At 46.0% G+C, this 17640-nt stretch overlaps 1 protein-coding gene across 9 annotated transcripts in view; it reads left to right on the plus strand.

Annotated features, from left to right (window-relative positions):
* Positions 1-17640, plus strand: part of mtcl1 (microtubule crosslinking factor 1) — a 43306-nt gene that overhangs the window by 10600 nt on the left and 15066 nt on the right. For 5 of the 9 annotated variants that reach the window (XR_013467144.1, XR_013467145.1, XM_040170511.2 and 2 more), the window contains exons 4-9: positions 8743-8802; positions 9030-10424; positions 13914-14060; positions 15968-16069; positions 16512-16736; positions 17252-17422. Coding sequence is in view for 6 of the 9 variants with exons in the window: in XM_040170511.2 (XP_040026445.2) it covers positions 8743-8802; positions 9030-10424; positions 13914-14060; positions 15968-16069; positions 16512-16736; positions 17252-17422 (2100 nt within the window). In the remaining 3 variants the exon portion in view is untranslated. The remainder of the gene's footprint in view (positions 1-8742; positions 8803-9029; positions 10425-13913; positions 14061-15967; positions 16070-16511; positions 16737-17251; positions 17423-17640) is intronic. The other 4 variants (XR_013467146.1, XM_040170507.2, XM_040170508.2 and 1 more) reach the window with 3 other exon arrangements.

Here is a 17640-nt window from a genome sequence, read left to right on the forward strand (position 1 = left end):
TGTCCTGAATCTTGCTCTCTGTCACCACCAGTTTTTCAATTATATAGAATTTCTGCTGCTTCCGATGGGATTTCTGTAAACTTTACCGTGACTAATAAGAGAATCCTTAAAGCAACAGGTAGGTAAATGGCATTGGTGGTGGATGGTTTTATCCACATGAATCTATAGTACTGTAAATGCATAAAACACTTTATTGAAAAATTGTATTTTAAAATGCTACACTTAATTAGTTAAAGAGGACATTGAAGGATTCAACGTAACCTTTCATTTTGAGCAAAAAATACTTAATAAAAAGGTGTTGTTTTTGTGAGGTGACAAATGTAACACCAAACGCATCCGAAAGCAACATCCAGTTTGATTTAAGATGTGAGGATGGTCAAAGGTTTTTTGAAATTACATTTTTGAAACATTTTAATAAATAAGGGATTTTCTTTCTGGAAAAAAAAATCTGTGAACCCTCTTTGGATGTGACTCATCTAATGAATCATAAGGAAAAGCATGAACGTCCTGTGCAGCTGTCGGAGGAAAACCTCCAAAGCTTCACAAACTCCACTCCAGCTGGTAGCTCTCACAACTCTACGACACTAACGCGACGATACGACCCACCCTGTGCTCCAGGTAACGACCCTTGACCTTTTATACGGGTCTCGGCTGCCACCTGAGCTCAGCGTTTGGTTCCCTGTGGTCCTCTGGGCTTTGCTAATGACATTTCATTTCAAACTCTTTGTTGGCTCCTCTCCTACCATTCTCGATCCCCAAAGTGAGGGACCCTCCCTCTTATTAGCAGCCTATTGTGAACCCTTTGGACACACACACACACACACACACACACACACACACACACACACACACACGCACACAAGGGGACAGTGAGGGAGAGGGAGGCGGAAAGTGGCGGCGGGGGTGAGAACGACCTCATTATCAGCCGTTCAGCCCCGCAGTCCACTTGGACCCCCTTTAACCCTCGTCCAACCCTCATCCATCCGAGCTCCTGTCACAGAACAGTGCTCTGTTGTCTAGTTCCCATGAGCAGAACAGAAGAGACATGGCAGCAGCCCAAAGGGAGGAGCCGGGCTGCCTCTGCACAGTCCCCGATAGAGTGATAGAGGTTTATGATCAGAACTAGTTTATTTATTTTTTCATGTGTGCCTTATTGGCACATATCTCACAAAAAGAACTGACTTGGCTCATAATAATTATGAGATGATCTTACAAATGGCTGCAGTCCCTTGCTAGATTCTAATGATGGGCTGAAGGATAATGAGCTGTAGATAAAGGCTTAATTAAAGCCGGCAGCCATCTTGAGAATACTTTTTACAGCCCGATACAGCCGACTAAGTAGGCTTATTGTCTCTTCCACTGTTACAGTGGAATGAGATTTGAGCCAGTGAATTCAATAGTCGATTTCTCACCATTTGTATGTTATTCATTTGAATGCTCCCTGACATCTGCTTCGTCAATTTCTGAAAGGCTTACAATTAAAATATGATTCGTCGGATTTGTGTACCCAGATAATACTTGTTGGTTTTGGGCCCTTTTAATGGGATAAAATCATCAGCCTTATTGTTGATTTCAACAGGTGACTTAGTTTTGTTGTCATGGTGATGATAACACCGAGACAACCCACTACAAATTCAAATTCTATCATGCTGTTCTGTCATTTAACTTACGGGTGACACTTTACAGTGTAAGTCCGGTCTGACAAATACTTTCAGTAGTGGAATAAATCACCTGCTTTGTTTATGGTCTTTTTTGGAATTTGTTTGTTTGTCAACAGAGGGATTCACTCATGTGTCGCTAGTTAAAGTTAAATGCATTTATGACTAAATATGTATTTAATATATTTAAAGGAAGAATAACACTAGTTCTGTGAAATCTTCTTTCAAAGGGAGATGCTTGAACCTCAAGTGCACAAACTGGTTGAAGACGGGTTGCGTACATTTCTAAAAATAATAGATTTTAACGTGTCTCTGTCAGTGATATTTGCAATGACAAGAACAGCGCGAGAGATGGTGGAGAAGTGTCTTCTTCCACTTGAACAATTCGTCAGCATTATTTTGCCCGGGGGGGCTCCCGTTAAGTGCCACTTTCCCGACTCCTGCGTCTACGCTGTACCATCACGACGAGAGCAGAGCGGCATCGGCCCTCGCCACGTGGCTCCGTCTCTGCGAGTGACACGCCGCTGGCACGCTGCCGGTTTGACTTACCGGAATACTCAGCCGACCCGCTGCACAGTTTGCAGGCAGATGACACAGCAGCTCTTCCCTCCCCCCCTGGCCTCCCCGAGCCGCTGTGTCATTTATAGCTTTTAGTGTTGCTCCGCAAACGGGACCACTTTTTTTCAGCCTCCTCTTGGAATCGGGGGTGAGGAGCCGTCGTTGGGAGTGCAGGCTCTTTGTATGACCTCCACACACAGCAGTGAAGTGGATACCTTTCTGATTTTTGTTCCTTGGGTTGATGTTATCATGGTATTTGCTTTCTTGGTCAGGGGTACATAAAAGGATCAATAGCACTTTCATCGATATGAAATCGCCTAATGCGCCAAGGATGCAATTAGCTTAGCTTAGCACAAAAACAGGAAATAGGGATGAACGTCAAGCCAGGCTTCCTCCTAAGCGGGCCCACCGACACCACTCTGTGTAACTGTTTCCTGAATATTTCTGGTGGTTGTCTTGCAACCTCACAGCTCTGAGGAAAACTCCAGTTCAACAGGAAATTGATCTAGTACATTATTTCTTTCTTTTTTGTTGCAGTTTTCTTCCTGCACAGATTGAATGAATGAGATGCAACATTTAGTTTGAGACCTGGAGGTGATGGGTGTTTACTTTTGATCCGTAGGATAAGCTACCTGCCTCGTGGCTCATTCTCTATATAGTGATGCAAAAAAATTCTTAACTCAGGGCCGGAAATCTAAAATTGCACTTGTCTGTTCATCCTGCCGTCCCTTTTTATAACAGAAATATCAATCATCACTTCCACCTGCTGGGCTCTAGCAGTGGGGGACATTGGATCTGCCTCGCACAGCCACGGGGGGGGTTGCCAGTTCTGCACATATGAACCACATCAGCGAAAGGGCAAAAGCAGCTCACTGTTTAAAATGGATGCATCTAGCATGTCATATTCTTATTTAAAGTCAGTTCTTGATGGAATTCTAATTACAATAAATATTATATTGCCTATAGTTAGAAATTGATTAATAACAGCGGTTATTTAGTGAACAAGTGAAGGCATTCAAATTAGTTTAGTTGTTCATTAATTGATTGACAACTAAATAGGTGAACATGGTGTATGGAAAGAGTTAATTCATAAACCTACGTAACCTGAAGGCAATGTGGTCAAACCATCTGTTACTATGGCAACCAGAGATGGCCAGCCCGGCCACGCGATGGGACATTAATTACCGTGAGAGGATTTCCTGCTTTATTACCTTCATCCGTGTAGTGTCTGACTGTGAGCCAGCAGAGACATTTTTAGCGTTAATTATAAGAAGTTTAAAATAACGTGTATCATTATCATTTATACACATCTACTAACACAAAAAGCATGACTAAAGGGAAACAAATAATAGTGTGAAAGGAAAATGTTTCCCAACCAGAGGCTCGAGAGCCCTCCACAAAGTCAGAAGATAAACCAGAGGCGTCTCAATAGGAATTACAGTGTAAGAAAGAAGAGAGATTTGGCTTCTAATACACAAAATACCTACTCAGACTTTTATCTAGCATTTTGTGTTTGTTTCTTTTTTACAACTAATATTCAGATAAAATGTCCCGAGAAGGAAAATAATATTATTGACAAATGTGACAAAGAGGTGTGAAAATGCTTCATTCTCAGGAGTCATGACTACAGACAATGATCAGCCGTGGCAGGTATAGTGTTGGCAGCGGAAACCGCTGCTTGTCACACATTTGTGTGTGTGTGTGTTGTGTACAGGTCACACACTCTCGAGGCCGATACATGAGGGCTGTATATGTTCTACCTCTTATCTGTCTCCTGTGGGCCAATGTGCTACTCTCTTGACTCTTCGCCGCCTCTCTCTTTGCTTTATTTAATCCCCCTTTTTCTGCTGCTTTCAGGAAATAATTCAAAATATATGACTAAAGCAGCGTAATATAGCACACATCAGGCAGAGCTTCAGCTAACATGAATATGTGTGTCATGAAGGGATCGTGCGATGGAACTGGTTGTAATTCTACATTTCAGAGAAGCTAAACCTGCTCATGGGAGCACTCTGTGAAGTGTAGCATCGCCTCACTGCGGCCCCCTCCTCCCCCGGGGACCTGCTGATTCAGCACTATGCACTCGACGCATTTGAAAAGCAGTTAGCCTGCAAGATAGTGTCATGCATGCAACACGGATACAAATAAATACACCCATAATGACTAGTCCCAAACTTGATTCGCTGTTGTGCACACACTGCTTAGTCCTTATCCCCTAATCAACGACATTGCTAATTATTATTAGCAGCTAATTGCCGTATCCTGTTGTTTCATTTCAAATGGAGCGTGAGACAACAACAGCAACACTGGTCTGTTCTGTGATGGGGATTAGTAGAAAAATCCTCCTGATACGGTCAAACAAATGCACACATGCAGCAGAACTATGAAAAGACGTGCACACTGACTGCAAAGGGATGAAAACAAGCATCCACACGTTCCTCAACACATGAGTAAGACTGATGACTGCAGCTGCACACACGTGTGTAAAAAACAAACCAAAAAAACACGCGTGCACACCGGCTGAGCAGCGCACTCTACTGGATTACTGAAATTCGGTTAACTTCGATTGATTTAGGGCCTTTTTGAAACATCACAGCAGTAGCTATTCACAGCAGCCTCGCTGCTACAGGTGAAAGGGTTTGTGCACCATTTTCAACAGTAAATTGAATTCCAAGTGGTTCGTATTTGGCTGATGAAGCATATGCCAAGGTGGTATATTTAGCCCATGCAGGCTTAGTGCAAGTACTGCAAGCCAAAGATCGATCGTCCCTATAAAAATAACACAGCACCATAAATCCTGGTGTAGCAGGAATTGAGAGAAAAACTCTTGTCACGTCAAAATGTGTCCTGGGGTCGAGAAAAAATTAAATTAAATGAGAACATGTGACAGTTATACCCATTCATCCAAGTGTGTGCAGTATTAATTAATTTATTCAAACGGATTAGAGCCCAGATTGAGCGCTCATTCATCCAGATCTCACTAATATAATCTGCCTCTAAACATTTCATAGCGATTTATCTCTCTGAGCTGCGCCGCCGGCTGAGCGCTATTTATTCTGTTGTGCTGGAGTCTTAGGCTCTTCTGTCGGGCCTGAGAAGGAGTTTATCTGCATCCAGCTGCCCGCCGTCGCAGCTCCTTTTGTTCTCCCTCCCACCCCCCACCAACCCTTGGTGCCGCCTCCATTGCGCTGGGCTCCCCACACTTATTGTTAAATCCTGTTACCGGAGCCAGACGCCACTTTCTGCACTCCGTTGCGGTCTTTGAGCAAAATCATAAATAGGCCAAGCTGTTGAGTTACAGATGCTGCCGAAAATACACTTGTGTGCTGTGTTCCCATTCTTACTCATCCTCCACCCACACGTTGGGATTTTCTGGGTGACGCCACTGTGGGACGTCATCAGGAACTTGTTCCAAAAATAATTTTTGCCGGTGAATGCAACCGTTTTTCCAAGATGATGATCGCAGCAGCAGCATAAAGTCAGCTTTGCAGCAGCACCGAGCAGATTCTACCTTTTTATTTTGTAACTATTATGTCGTAATGGCATGTAGACACAGGGATGAATGTCTACAGTTAATCCATATCCAGTCTTTCCTCTGGCTTTCAACTTAAATCCAAATCTTAAATCGACCCCAACCTCAATTTTTAATTTCATAAAATCTTACTTCTCATCTGAGCCATAAACCATAATCCTCAACACAAATGAGGCTTTTTAAGATGTTTTTTTGCAATGACCTCACTACCTCACGCTGTCTCTCAGATGGATGGAATCACACAAACCTGTAGCCGCCCCTCTACATCTCAGATGCCACCATGATAAGGGTGTGCGAGGAGGAAAGAAAGGAGAAAAGGAGAAGGGAGGCAACTAAAGGGGGAATAAGACCAAGTAGAACGGTGTGAGGAGTCCAGGAAGGAGCTACTGGAGAAGGCCAGAGTGAGTTATTCAGTCATCAAGGGCCTGGTCTGTTCAGTCCGGGGTAACGGCTGTGTGACTATAATCTACCAATCCACAGACCCGGGGGAGTAAACCTATCTGAACCAGTACTACATCCAGCTCCCACACCAGCTGGAGCTGGCTGTTAGCCCGCATGACTCACCAGTGGTAACAGTGCACTCGGGTGGAGAAAGATGTTTGTGCTGTTTGTTTTTTTTTGTTGGTGTGCATGAGTGCAATTGTGTGCGCTAATGTAGGACGTATGAGTGTTTCTCTTCTAAAAGTCCAATCTCCTCGCTCTACTGGGCGTTCAGAGTATAACCAACAGTTGTAGCAGCTTGCTGATCCAAGTAGCTTCCAATCAAAGTTTTTAGCTGTTATCTATAACGGAGGCTTTAAGCGAACTCATTGTGCGAGAACAAGATATGACAGCTGATGATGACAAAACCTTGGGAAGGTGACTTTCATGAGCTCTGTAACGTGATCTATCGCATCACTGCTCATGGAATTGTCTCTGAGCCTCACGTTGACTCTCTGTACACAGCAAACGGGATTCCCTGGTCGCGGCAGCTTGAGGTTGTGCGGCGCTTTGCTCAAGATGTCGTCTAATCCGCTGTCTCCCCTGAGAGATTAGCTCTGTCACCAGGGCTGGGAATTAGACCGCAAGTGGCGTTGGAGATACTGACACAGACACAAAGCTGAGACTAGACCGGGGGGGGAATATGGGAGGCGAGCGGGACGGGTGAACGTCAAATAAATAACTGGAAAAAACTGTGAATTGCGGTGTGTCATCGTGAAAAAAATATAGATTTCATCACTTCCATTTTATTACTTTTGACATGTAACATAATATTTAGAGTATTGCATCGCTGCTTTGGGTTGCACCAGCAAAGAAGACAGAAAATACTTCTATGTCTTCTGCAGTAACATGTTGATAAAAGACAATGACAAAATATTGAGCAAAATCCCTCCGTATAAGAACTTCTTCTGAGTTAAAACGACAGCTGCTTCAGGAAGGTGAAATACTGCGTGTCACCGAACTCTGCTTGAGTCTCTTCCTGCAGCTGTGACCTTCCACAATATGGTTGCGTTCATCTTTTGGGGCTGTTTCTAAGTGGCCGCTCCCCTCCTGCTGCAGAGCCAGCGACTGAGTCAAGGTCTGTCCCCGCTGGGGGCGAAACCCGTTCCCCCTCCCACTTTCCAGCCGTCAGCCCATGAATGATTCACGCTGTCCTACTGGTCTACTTTGGCGGGCAACAGAGCGAATAGTTTGTTTTGTACAAGGCCTTAAAATGAGGGGGAAGTAGAAGACGACCATTGTATCCTAAGACATCCGCAGCTGAAACCCTGATGAATAAAAGTCTGTGCGCTGAGCTCCTAATTGGGTAAAATGCTTCATTCTCGTGTGGTAACAATCCACACAAACAATTAACTCTCATTCATGAAAATAGTCTAAATCATTTGCCTTATAAATGACTTTTACAAATGGTATTTTAGGGGTTGTTTTTCTGTGTAATCTAGATGTTGAATGATAATCATTTTGGAGGTCTTTCTGAAAATACTGATGTCATTTTTTGTTTCCTACAGAAGAGCATTGCTTTACTGATCGCCAGAACCTTTAAATAACTCTGACAGGGAAGCAATCTGTTCCTGGAAAAGGTTCACACTTGGAAGCTCTGCCCTCACTCTGCATTTATAGAGTGGGATTTCTTCCTCTCTGTCTCTCTCTACATTTCCTCTCTCCTTTCCTTTTTCTTGTCTCACAGACGTAATCAAATTGAATGATTTTATTAGTTGCTCAGACTAAGCCGGCGTGCAGAGGACCCTGTTTCATCCGGGCTTTGCGTGCTGCGCCTGGTACAGTATTCGCTTCAGGACAGTTTTCCCCCACTGGACAGGCAGATGCTTTTCCCCCCCGGAGCGTTGTGGAAGCAGCATGTGCCACTGAGCCGGGATAAGACGTCTGTCACACTGAGCTCTGAATGGGATCTAAAACACGCTGGTGCTTTACACTTGGATGCAAAAAAATAGACACAACAGAAAATCATCTGTAATTTGAGGTTTTGAGTTGTTAATGCCGAGCTGATCATTTCCAACATGTAAATCAGACGGTGTCCGTCCTCTCTGCTCGTCCGCTCGCAATCAGACCGACGCGGTTAGCAGATGTTGGCCTTTGATAGCGGCTATTACCATTACGACGACAGTGATTATGTCATGTGATCTTCAGCCTGCATTGGAGTAACTACTTCCTTATTAGACGTGGATTTGACCTGATGATGGAAATGTTACGTAAGACATCCACGTAGATTAATGTTCTTCTGGCCTTTTGCAGAGTCTGCTTCATACAAGACGGTGCAAATAGTTACAAATGTATTTGTTCCAACTGATTGGTGTTATGTCTTTCTAAACACTGGCATTGAGATCTATGGACGTCAACCCAAAACTGCAGAGATGCTTTGAATTCACAAAGCCAATTTTTTCGCTTTTATCATTGTGCTGTTTTGTTTAATTTATGTTTCCCTTGAGGAGTGAAAGTGAATCATGTTGAACATGATTAAAATGTTTTACATCCTCCTTCTTTGTTCTTTTCCAGACTGCAGTGAGGAGACGAGGAAGCAGGGAAACATTTAAAGATAAGAAGTCCACGAGTCAGGTAAAAACATTTTTAAAGATATTTTTTTCCTCAGAACTCATCATCATAAAACATTTCATGCTGTGGGCATAAAATGATCAGCTTTCTTGATGTCAACAAATCCCCTGAAAACAATACTATGTACCGGCTGTGTAGGCGAACCTCTGCAGTGTATAAATAAATTATATATATATATATATATATAAAACGTTTTAATTGCGACTTCCTCATCGCTATCCCCCTGCTAGGAGGACAGTGCAGACCTCAGATGCCAGCTCCAGTTTTCCAAAGAGGAGTCCGGCCTGATGAGAAAGAAGATGGCGAAGCTCGGTCGGGAGAAGGACGAACTGGAGCAGGAGCTGCAGAAATACAAGTCGGTCTACGGGGACGTGGACAGTCCCCTTCCGCTGGCCGAGTGCTCCGGCGGGGGTCCTCACACCACCCGAGAGGCCGAGCTGCGCTTACGGCTCAAGCTGGTGGAGGAAGAGGCCAACATCCTGGGCAGGAAGATCGTGGAGCTGGAGGTGGAGAACCGCAGCCTGCGGGCGGAAAACGAGGACATCCGAGTTCAGTACGAGAGAGACTGCTTTGGGCGGGAACCGTTCTCCAGCATGCCCTCGTCGCCCTACGGTTGCGACGCGCTCGATTCGGCGAGCGAGCTGCGTCGCCACCTGCAGTTCGTGGAGGAAGAGGCCGAGCTGCTGCGGCGCTCCATCTCCGAGATCGAGGACCACAACCGGCAGCTAACGTCGGAGCTCAATCGCTTCAAGTTCGGACCGGGCAGCGGCAGCGGCAGCTCTGTCGGCGAGGAGGCCGGCGAGGGAGGCCTGTTCAAACCCGGTAATGGAGGAACCGGCAACGGCTCCAGCAGTGGGATGATGATGATGGAGGAGCTTAAATCGGCCCGCATGCAGATCAACGAGCTGAGCGGAAAGGTGATGAAGCTGCAATACGAGAACCGGGTCCTCGTGTCCAACGTCCAGCGCTGTGACCTGGCCGCGCACCTGGGCCTGCGCACCGGCAGCCCCCGGGACAGCGACGCGGAGAGCGACGCAGGGCGCCGAGAAGCAGCCGAGGAAGAGGAGGCCGGCCGTCTTCTCCTCCTCCACCCCAAGAGAGAGGGGCCGATCGGGGGCGAAAGCGACTCCGAAGACCTGTTTGAGAAAACCGCGACCACCTCGGGGTTCGGAAGCGCCAAGCCGTCGGACGGCAGCGAGCTGAGCGCCGCGGAAATGGCCAACCGCCGGAGGGAGGAGCGCGAGTCGTTCACCAACGTGAAGCGCGAGGCGGATCGGCTCGGCAAGACGGTGGACCGCCTGATCACGGACACGGACAGTCTGATCTTCGAGGGCAGGCTGCTGGTGACGACGGGAGAGAGCCCGGAAGAAGCGGAGGCGCCTGGATCCAAACCAGACACCCAGGTCCTGGACACCATCAACACTCGCATGAAGGCTTTCCGCACTGAGCTACACATCTTCATGGAGAAGCTGGACCACGTGGGGGAGGGGCTGAGAGAGAGGACGGACGATCTGTCCCCCATGCCGAACCTCACGGAGTCCAGCAGCTTCCTGTCTACAGTCACCTCCATGTCCCGGGACTCTCCCATCGGCACCTTTGGAAGAGACCTGGCTACAGACTTCCAGGTAAGTCCCAGGGATGAACTTCTTCATCCTTTTCGGCTGCTGTTGGTGACGTCCCTCAGCATATTGAGAGGTTTTCTTTCCCTGGCTGCTTGGTACTTTTGCATGAAGAGAAATCTCGGAATAATAATTGAGGAGAAAAGCACGTCAGCAAGTATGGCAGTTAGCGATGATGAGGAAAAAGTCAGTACTTTATATTATGCAAACAAGTTCTTCTTTTAAAATCTTCCATCAGGACATTGATTGGCATCGAACTTCAAAAGCAGCCCTTCTGATCTGTCTATAGCATGAACGAAACACTACTGCACCAAGTAGCTTCACAGCAATACACAAAGGTCATCCAGATCAAATAGCAGACAACCACGAGAAAACCCACGTGTGTATTTGTAAATGTGACAATTCATTTAGGTTTAATTTAAAATGGCCCTAAGTGTGCAGTGTTAGTTCAGTATTCAAGGCCCAAGAAATAAATACATGAAATAAAGAACGTGTCTCTAATTAAAGACCGTGACAGAGCTGTGCGTCTCCACCAGGACTCACACCGTCCACAGCCATGCCTGTCAATGTGAATCTCATTAAGTTGGAGGGCAACATGGCTTCAGGATGGGTTCGGATTCTTTCAGGTCTATCTTACTTCAATATTTATATGCCAGTATGTTGAGAGATCATTCTGACCTTTTTATGAAATAGAGGAGAAAGACAATAAGATGGGGCGCTCTGTGACGTATAACTAAGGTGTGCTGTAGGAAGACCATAAGTTTAAAAATGTTAAATGCCATTAGCCGCTACTGGCTTCTAGTTGAGGTTAAGTGTCTTTGTGTTGTGGAGGCGGCAGGTTTTGAAGAGAATGCAAGAATGCATGAAGTAAAAAGAGAACAGGGATCTCTTCTGCATAGATTTCAATTGCTTCTCTTGTTCTTTTGACGGTTTATCGCAACTATACTGTTAATATTGGACTTTACCAGTTTTAGTTTGCTAAATTTGTGTCCTCTCTAAGAGGTCGGACTTATTCTAACTTGGTCTTAAGGCAAGATCAGACTGAACAGGAACCTCCGTGGAACACAGGCCGGGAAGTCATGATCCTCTATGTTTTATTTTAAACAGGAGTCCGTATAATCACCACAGATATATCAGAGCATCACTAGCTTGATTGAGGTTGGACAGACTTGAAACATCCGACCCTCTTCTTTTTTTAAGCCCCAATTAACAACATAAAGAGACGTCCTAATCAGCGGCCGCGCTCCGACCTGAGCCACCCAGCTCTACCGCGCTGGCATTAACCCGCCGCCCCTCCCACCAAACCACCATCGCCATCAGCTGCCACATTTACATCTGCATCTCCATGCACATCCTCACAGCCGGCGGCCCTGCCCGCCTCTCTTTCCCTGCGCTCACTCAGCAGGGTGCTTGACCGGGTGCTCGGTATGAATGGAGCACTAAAGGCGTAGTGGCAGCTTCTTCCATTTGGCCTGATTCAAAGCTTTTGCCGTCGTGTGCATGATGCAAGTATTTTTCCCCCTGGCAGCTTTGTTACGCCGTGCCGTCGTCTGCGTGACTCGTTATGAGGCACGAATTGGTGTAGCTATTATGTTGGCACCACAGATCAACGCTGACAGACACGTGGGATTGGTTACTCCACGGCGCGTTGCCAAGGAAACCAACCGTAATAAAAATAAATGTGTGCACTGTCTAAAATAACCTCTGTTGGATAGAAGAGAGAGTTGCATGGCGCTGCGGTGCGAGTGGCCTGTGGAAGAACCCCGCTGGCTGTTCTTGTCTTATCGCCTCGTAAGTCGAGCATGTCAACACACCGTCTACTCTCCCAAAGCAGGTTCATTATGTCCGACGGAGACCTCGGCAGCGCAAACGTTTTGGCACTTCAAGAATCCAATCCGCTTTGTAGCAGTGAGAGAGTGAATCCTCCGGCACGCCGATTCTATCTGCCAATGACTTGTTTGTGCTTTGCTCCTTTGCCTCCACGGCTCTCTGGTTAGTCTGGATGAAGCTGGGTGGTTTTGGCGAAGCTAACCTCCGTACTGACGACTCACGCCTGTTCAAAGCAAAGAGGCCTTTGTCCACTTACAGCCCCACTGCAGCAGCAAAGACCACGTGAATATTATAAGGAAAAGGAAACATCTACAGAAGATTGAAATGTTACCTCCCTTTTATTATTGGAATCCTATAATTTTATCATTTTTATAGCATAACAACAAGCCCCGTATGTCATAATTACGATTTACAAACAATAACATTTTCATCTCATAGTTATGGAATGAATTTGTGTAACTATGACTTCTTAAAATAATAAGTATCCTGCCGTTTCAATCGTTGATGATAATGATAATGATTTTTCATTAGCCAGATCATCAAGTATAATTTGCATGTTGTAATTATAAGTTTTAAATATGTGATAAAAGCACAGATATGTGATAATTGTTTCTCATTAGTACCAATGGTTTATCTTGTATATAAGACATTGACATAGTGTTGGAAAACCTATTGCTTAGTTACAAGAAGCTGATTGGGAAGGAAACACAGAAGCTTGCACATCATATCCCTTTTGCTTATCCCATCTGGTAGAATTCAAGTGCGCAGCTCAAAGAACAATAATCCTAATAATGACTTAATGTTGTTGTAAATACAAGATAAAAGTTTCAAGATATTAAAGTCAAAATAATGAGAATATGTCATAGTGCCGCACACTAACATAAAAAGAAAGAATCCTCACTGCCAGTTGGAACAAGTTTAACGACGCCTCCTGTGTATTTCAAATGCTGTGTCTTCTGAAAGCGATGTGCATCGTACAGCCTCCAGGTGAAACCTCCCTTAGCTGACTTCTTCTTCTTCACAACACGCAGCTTTGCACAGGCATGCGTTGTTGGAAAGCTTTGGCGTGCTAGCTCTCCCGCGCTGCAGTTTTCCGCGGTATCTCTCAGCTGTTGGTTTGGATTCATGTATCCCTCATTGCATGCGCTTCATAACAAGTGTTTTGCATTCTCCCCTCCCCCCCCACCCCCTCTCCCCCCAAACCCCTTATTCCCTCTCTTTGTTCCTCTTTGTGTTCCCGCCAGATGTTTCAGCCCATGATTTTGTTCATCCTCATTCTTGTTCTCTTCTCATCTCTCTCATACGCCGTCATCTTTAAGTTGGTCTTTCTCTTTGCGCTTTTTGTCTTACTCTAGTCAATTTGCTCTTCTTCACACCGTGTAGTCTGTTCATTTCCCCCCCCACTAGCTTATATTCTTTACCCCTTTTCTGTTTTCTTTTTGTAAAATTTGTCCCCGCGCGCTGTTCCACTCGTCGTCCCCCCCGTCACGCTGTTTGTTGTCTTTTGGTCTGTTTTGTCCACAATCCACCTCACACATTGTTCCTAATACCACGACCATCACCTGCGCCCCACGTCCTGCACCTGTCCCCCCATCTCCCCATCCCCTCACCCCCCTCCCCTCCCCTCCTCTCCCCCACCCTTCCCCCACCCCACGTCACTCACAGTCCGTTCAGAGGGATGAGCTGGAGTGGCGTCTAGGACAGGAGCGAGGCGTGGAGCCCCAGAGCCAGAGCCAGAGCCAGGGCCAGGCCCCGAGCAGGGGAGCCAAAGGACTCACTAGGTACCACAGGCCCCTGGCTTTAAGAGCAGAGGTCAGTGCCTCCTCCCTCCCTCTCTCAATCTCCCGTTGACACTGGCTCCACACTATGAGCCCCGTACACGGGTCTTCTGTCCACCTGGACTCTCTTTTCTAATCATTTAAAAGGATTTCAAGACAAAATCTGATTTGGTTTGGTCTGGTTCTCTGTGTCCTGCAGCTCTGCAGAGCTTGTAGACGCTCCCAAAACCGTGTCATTTTTGGTTAAATTTGTTGCCGTTCAGACAAATTATATATGAATAAAAATAATCTGATCATGATTTTACAAAATGCAGCTTGAAATCATTGACACACCTTAAATGAAACAGAGTAACTGGTACAGTATAAGTGTCATTATACTGAAAATGTTGTTGTTTCTCTTTTAACGATGGCGGTCAGTTCACTTTAACAGATTAAAACCCCCAAAAATATATTTTTATAAATCTCTGACTGCTCAATGTTTTGCACGTATGTACATTTAAAGTACTTTTTTTTTAAAAGTCTGTTTGTGCCATGAGTAGCCTTCACAATCTCTACCGAAATACACAAAGTGATGCTTTGAGATTTGTTGCTTATGATCAGAAGGCCGCTCAGCCCAGCCTGTCTTTACACTCCAGCTACGGCCCATTTTGATTCCACTTTCATTCATTCTGCACTAAATATACACTCCCACAGCCACTGATTTATATTTATTTCATTTTATGAAATCTTTTATTCAACATTTGGCGACCACCTTTTAAATTCACGCCATGTTCCCTTAAAATGTTTTTGTAAAAAGTCCAGAGTTGTGAGGAGTTCTTAAATTATAGGATGATTGTTTCAATTGTTCCCGATATCTGCTGGTGGACAGTTTAGTGCCCTCTAAAACAGCGTGAGGCGGCTGCGGTGTACGTATGCACTCAGTGTATCACAGCTGAGCGTGCACTCTGTCGTGAAGCCCCTCTGGCAACACTCCATCACCACCGGCTGCACCGTCACTGGTCGACTCTGCAGATTAAACGCGTGTGAAAGTGCAGTTCAAACAGAAGTGTCACCGTGCACAGCACCAGAGGGTCGCGTAGCCACGTTACTGCAGCGCAGTGCAGCGCAGACCTGCTAAACTCCGGGATCCACGATTTGCCGCCTCATGCTAATGTACGCAGACAAATTGCCCGCTGTTACGCAATGCAGATTTCTGCCAGCGGTGATGTGAGGCTGTAACGGTTACACACACACACACACACACACACACACACACACAACGTGGATTCCTTTGTGTCCCCCGTGTAATCAGCGAGGTGAAATGAGCGAATGTGAAAGCGGCTCGAATGCGGCGGGATTAGCTCTTCGCTGTGGGCCCTGCGGGATTTGACCTAGAGGGGATCCCGGGTCAGGGCCCGCAGCCGAACAGCTCGCCCTGCTGCTGGAGGGTACAGTTAACGCCTGCTCAGGCGGAAGGAGGAAAGCTCATTAGAATAAAACCACGTGGCAATTTCCAAATTGTTATCTATAGGAGGACGGACAGGGAAAGTCTTGTGAAAGACTCGGTGAATCATTGCATTCAAAACCATAACCTCATTTCCCTCTGAGCATTTATTCACCTGTAGGAAGGTTCCTACAGTTGATTTCGGGGAAATAATACCACGATTTAGAGGAAGCTCGCTGAGCCTTTCAGACGTTTCGTTTGGTGTGGTTGGATAATCGAGTTGGACGTGGTTTTGAGAAACACACCTATTATTTCTGGGCTTCCCGGCGCTGCTCGGTGGGTTTTAGATTGGCAGTGGAGAATGTAGACAACAAATCCAGTCAAGCGTAACCCATCTCCTTCTGATTTAGTTTGTCTTCTAAATACAGCTTAACAGAATGATGGTGCGGCGCCAATATGTGATGTTGTTTTATCCAAAGTGTTTTAAAGTAACCGTGCATGTGCCGTTGCGGGCGCAGCTCCGGGACGCGCCCGCTTCTGACCTCCAGTTTCGTCTGGATCACGAGCGAAGGCTGAGAGCAGCGGCGGAGGAGCAGGAGGCCGTCGTTTCTTTCCCTCAGGTACAACAAAGGCAGCCGGTCACACATTGAGCGTGTAGCAGCACCGAGTTCTAACATGATCAAGTGTCGTCACTGGAGAGGAAAGAACGTCTTGCTTTAATATCCACACCTGCATGTTGTTTTAGATTTAGAAGGATTATCTTCATTATGTCACATGCAGTTCACACTAATTCACTTTTTGTACTTGAATAATCCTTTAATTTGAAAAAAAGTTTTTTTTGTTTTTTTTAGCCATTGCATACAAAATGTATAATGTAATCTCCACACAATAGACCTGCTGCAACATTGCAGGAAGTTTTTTTTTTATCCAACTTATAGAGAAAAATGACTTTCAACGTTAGTGCCTCACTCACTATTGTTATTTATCGACGACGAATTCGAATGAAACCTTTTCCCGTCAAAGTGAAAGCGCGTCTTTCTCGCCGGGTCCCCTTTTTCTCAGCAGGAAGACGAGCGACTGCGTCTGGAGGCCCAGCGTGGAGGTCTGGACCTGCAGGGTCTTCAGACCCACGAAGTGCCCTGGCCTCAGGAGAGAGCCACGCTGCAGCAGGAGGTTCGCCTCTTCAGACGCAACAACATCATCTTCTATATGAAGCTCAGGTGGATCCTCACGCACTGGAGGCTCGGCAGCAAGGACGACTGCGGAGAGGAGACGGGGAACCCGGAGGTGAGACGGAGGTTTGATGAGCGTGAGACACATTTAGTTATCCCAAATCCTAAATCCCAGTTTTCGCTAATGCAAACGCGGGAGATTTCTACGGTCTTTGTGTTTACATTGAATGGGTTTGACATTATGATCACAAAGCTTCTGTTGTCATCACTTTATTCACGAGGCATCTTGTGAAACCGGTTTGGGTGTACAGATGGTGCAGCAGTGTGCAGCCCATGCGTCCTCGCGTCCTCGCGGCAAGTTAACCATCCGCCCCTTGAATTTTAATCCCAACAGAACCCTTTGCTCAAGTCAAGGCAGAATAGTCGTGCAACACCAAAGTCTTTTAAATTGAATGCTTGTTGCGAAGATGGGATCGAAAAGTACTGAGCATATGACAACTGAGGGAAATCAGTAGTTCCTCTCCCATTGCATGCTGGGATAAAGCTTAGCGACTGTGAGCCTGAAACAGAACGTGTTGGTACAGAAAAAATGACAACACAGGCTTCTCGTGGCCGTATCATCTGTTCCAGTTGGAGAAGTTGGAGGGCTTCCCAGAGCTGGGAGTGATAATGGAGCAGGCGGAGGGGGAGACGGATCAAGATGACAGACTGTGTTTACCGCAAACTCCGGAGAGCGTCCGGGACCCGGGGCCCATCGTCCCTCTGGCCTCACCCGATCGACACCTGCAGCATCACAGACAGGTGCAACAATTACAACTCCTCCCCTTTCTTTGGGAATTCATTTGATTCAAACTAAATTGCCACTACAAACCTAATCCAACCTCTTTTGAAAGTATAACGGAAACTGACACATTTTGTTTCATCACGCTTTGGAAATTATATATTCTTTGTTGTGCTTGTGCTGGAGGAATTCTAACCACACAGACACAGTTTTAAGTACATTAGTCCATGCCAGGCAG

Source organism: Gasterosteus aculeatus, chromosome 3, assembly GCF_964276395.1.
Source record: "Gasterosteus aculeatus chromosome 3, fGasAcu3.hap1.1, whole genome shotgun sequence".
Taxonomy (NCBI): domain Eukaryota; kingdom Metazoa; phylum Chordata; class Actinopteri; order Perciformes; family Gasterosteidae; genus Gasterosteus; species Gasterosteus aculeatus.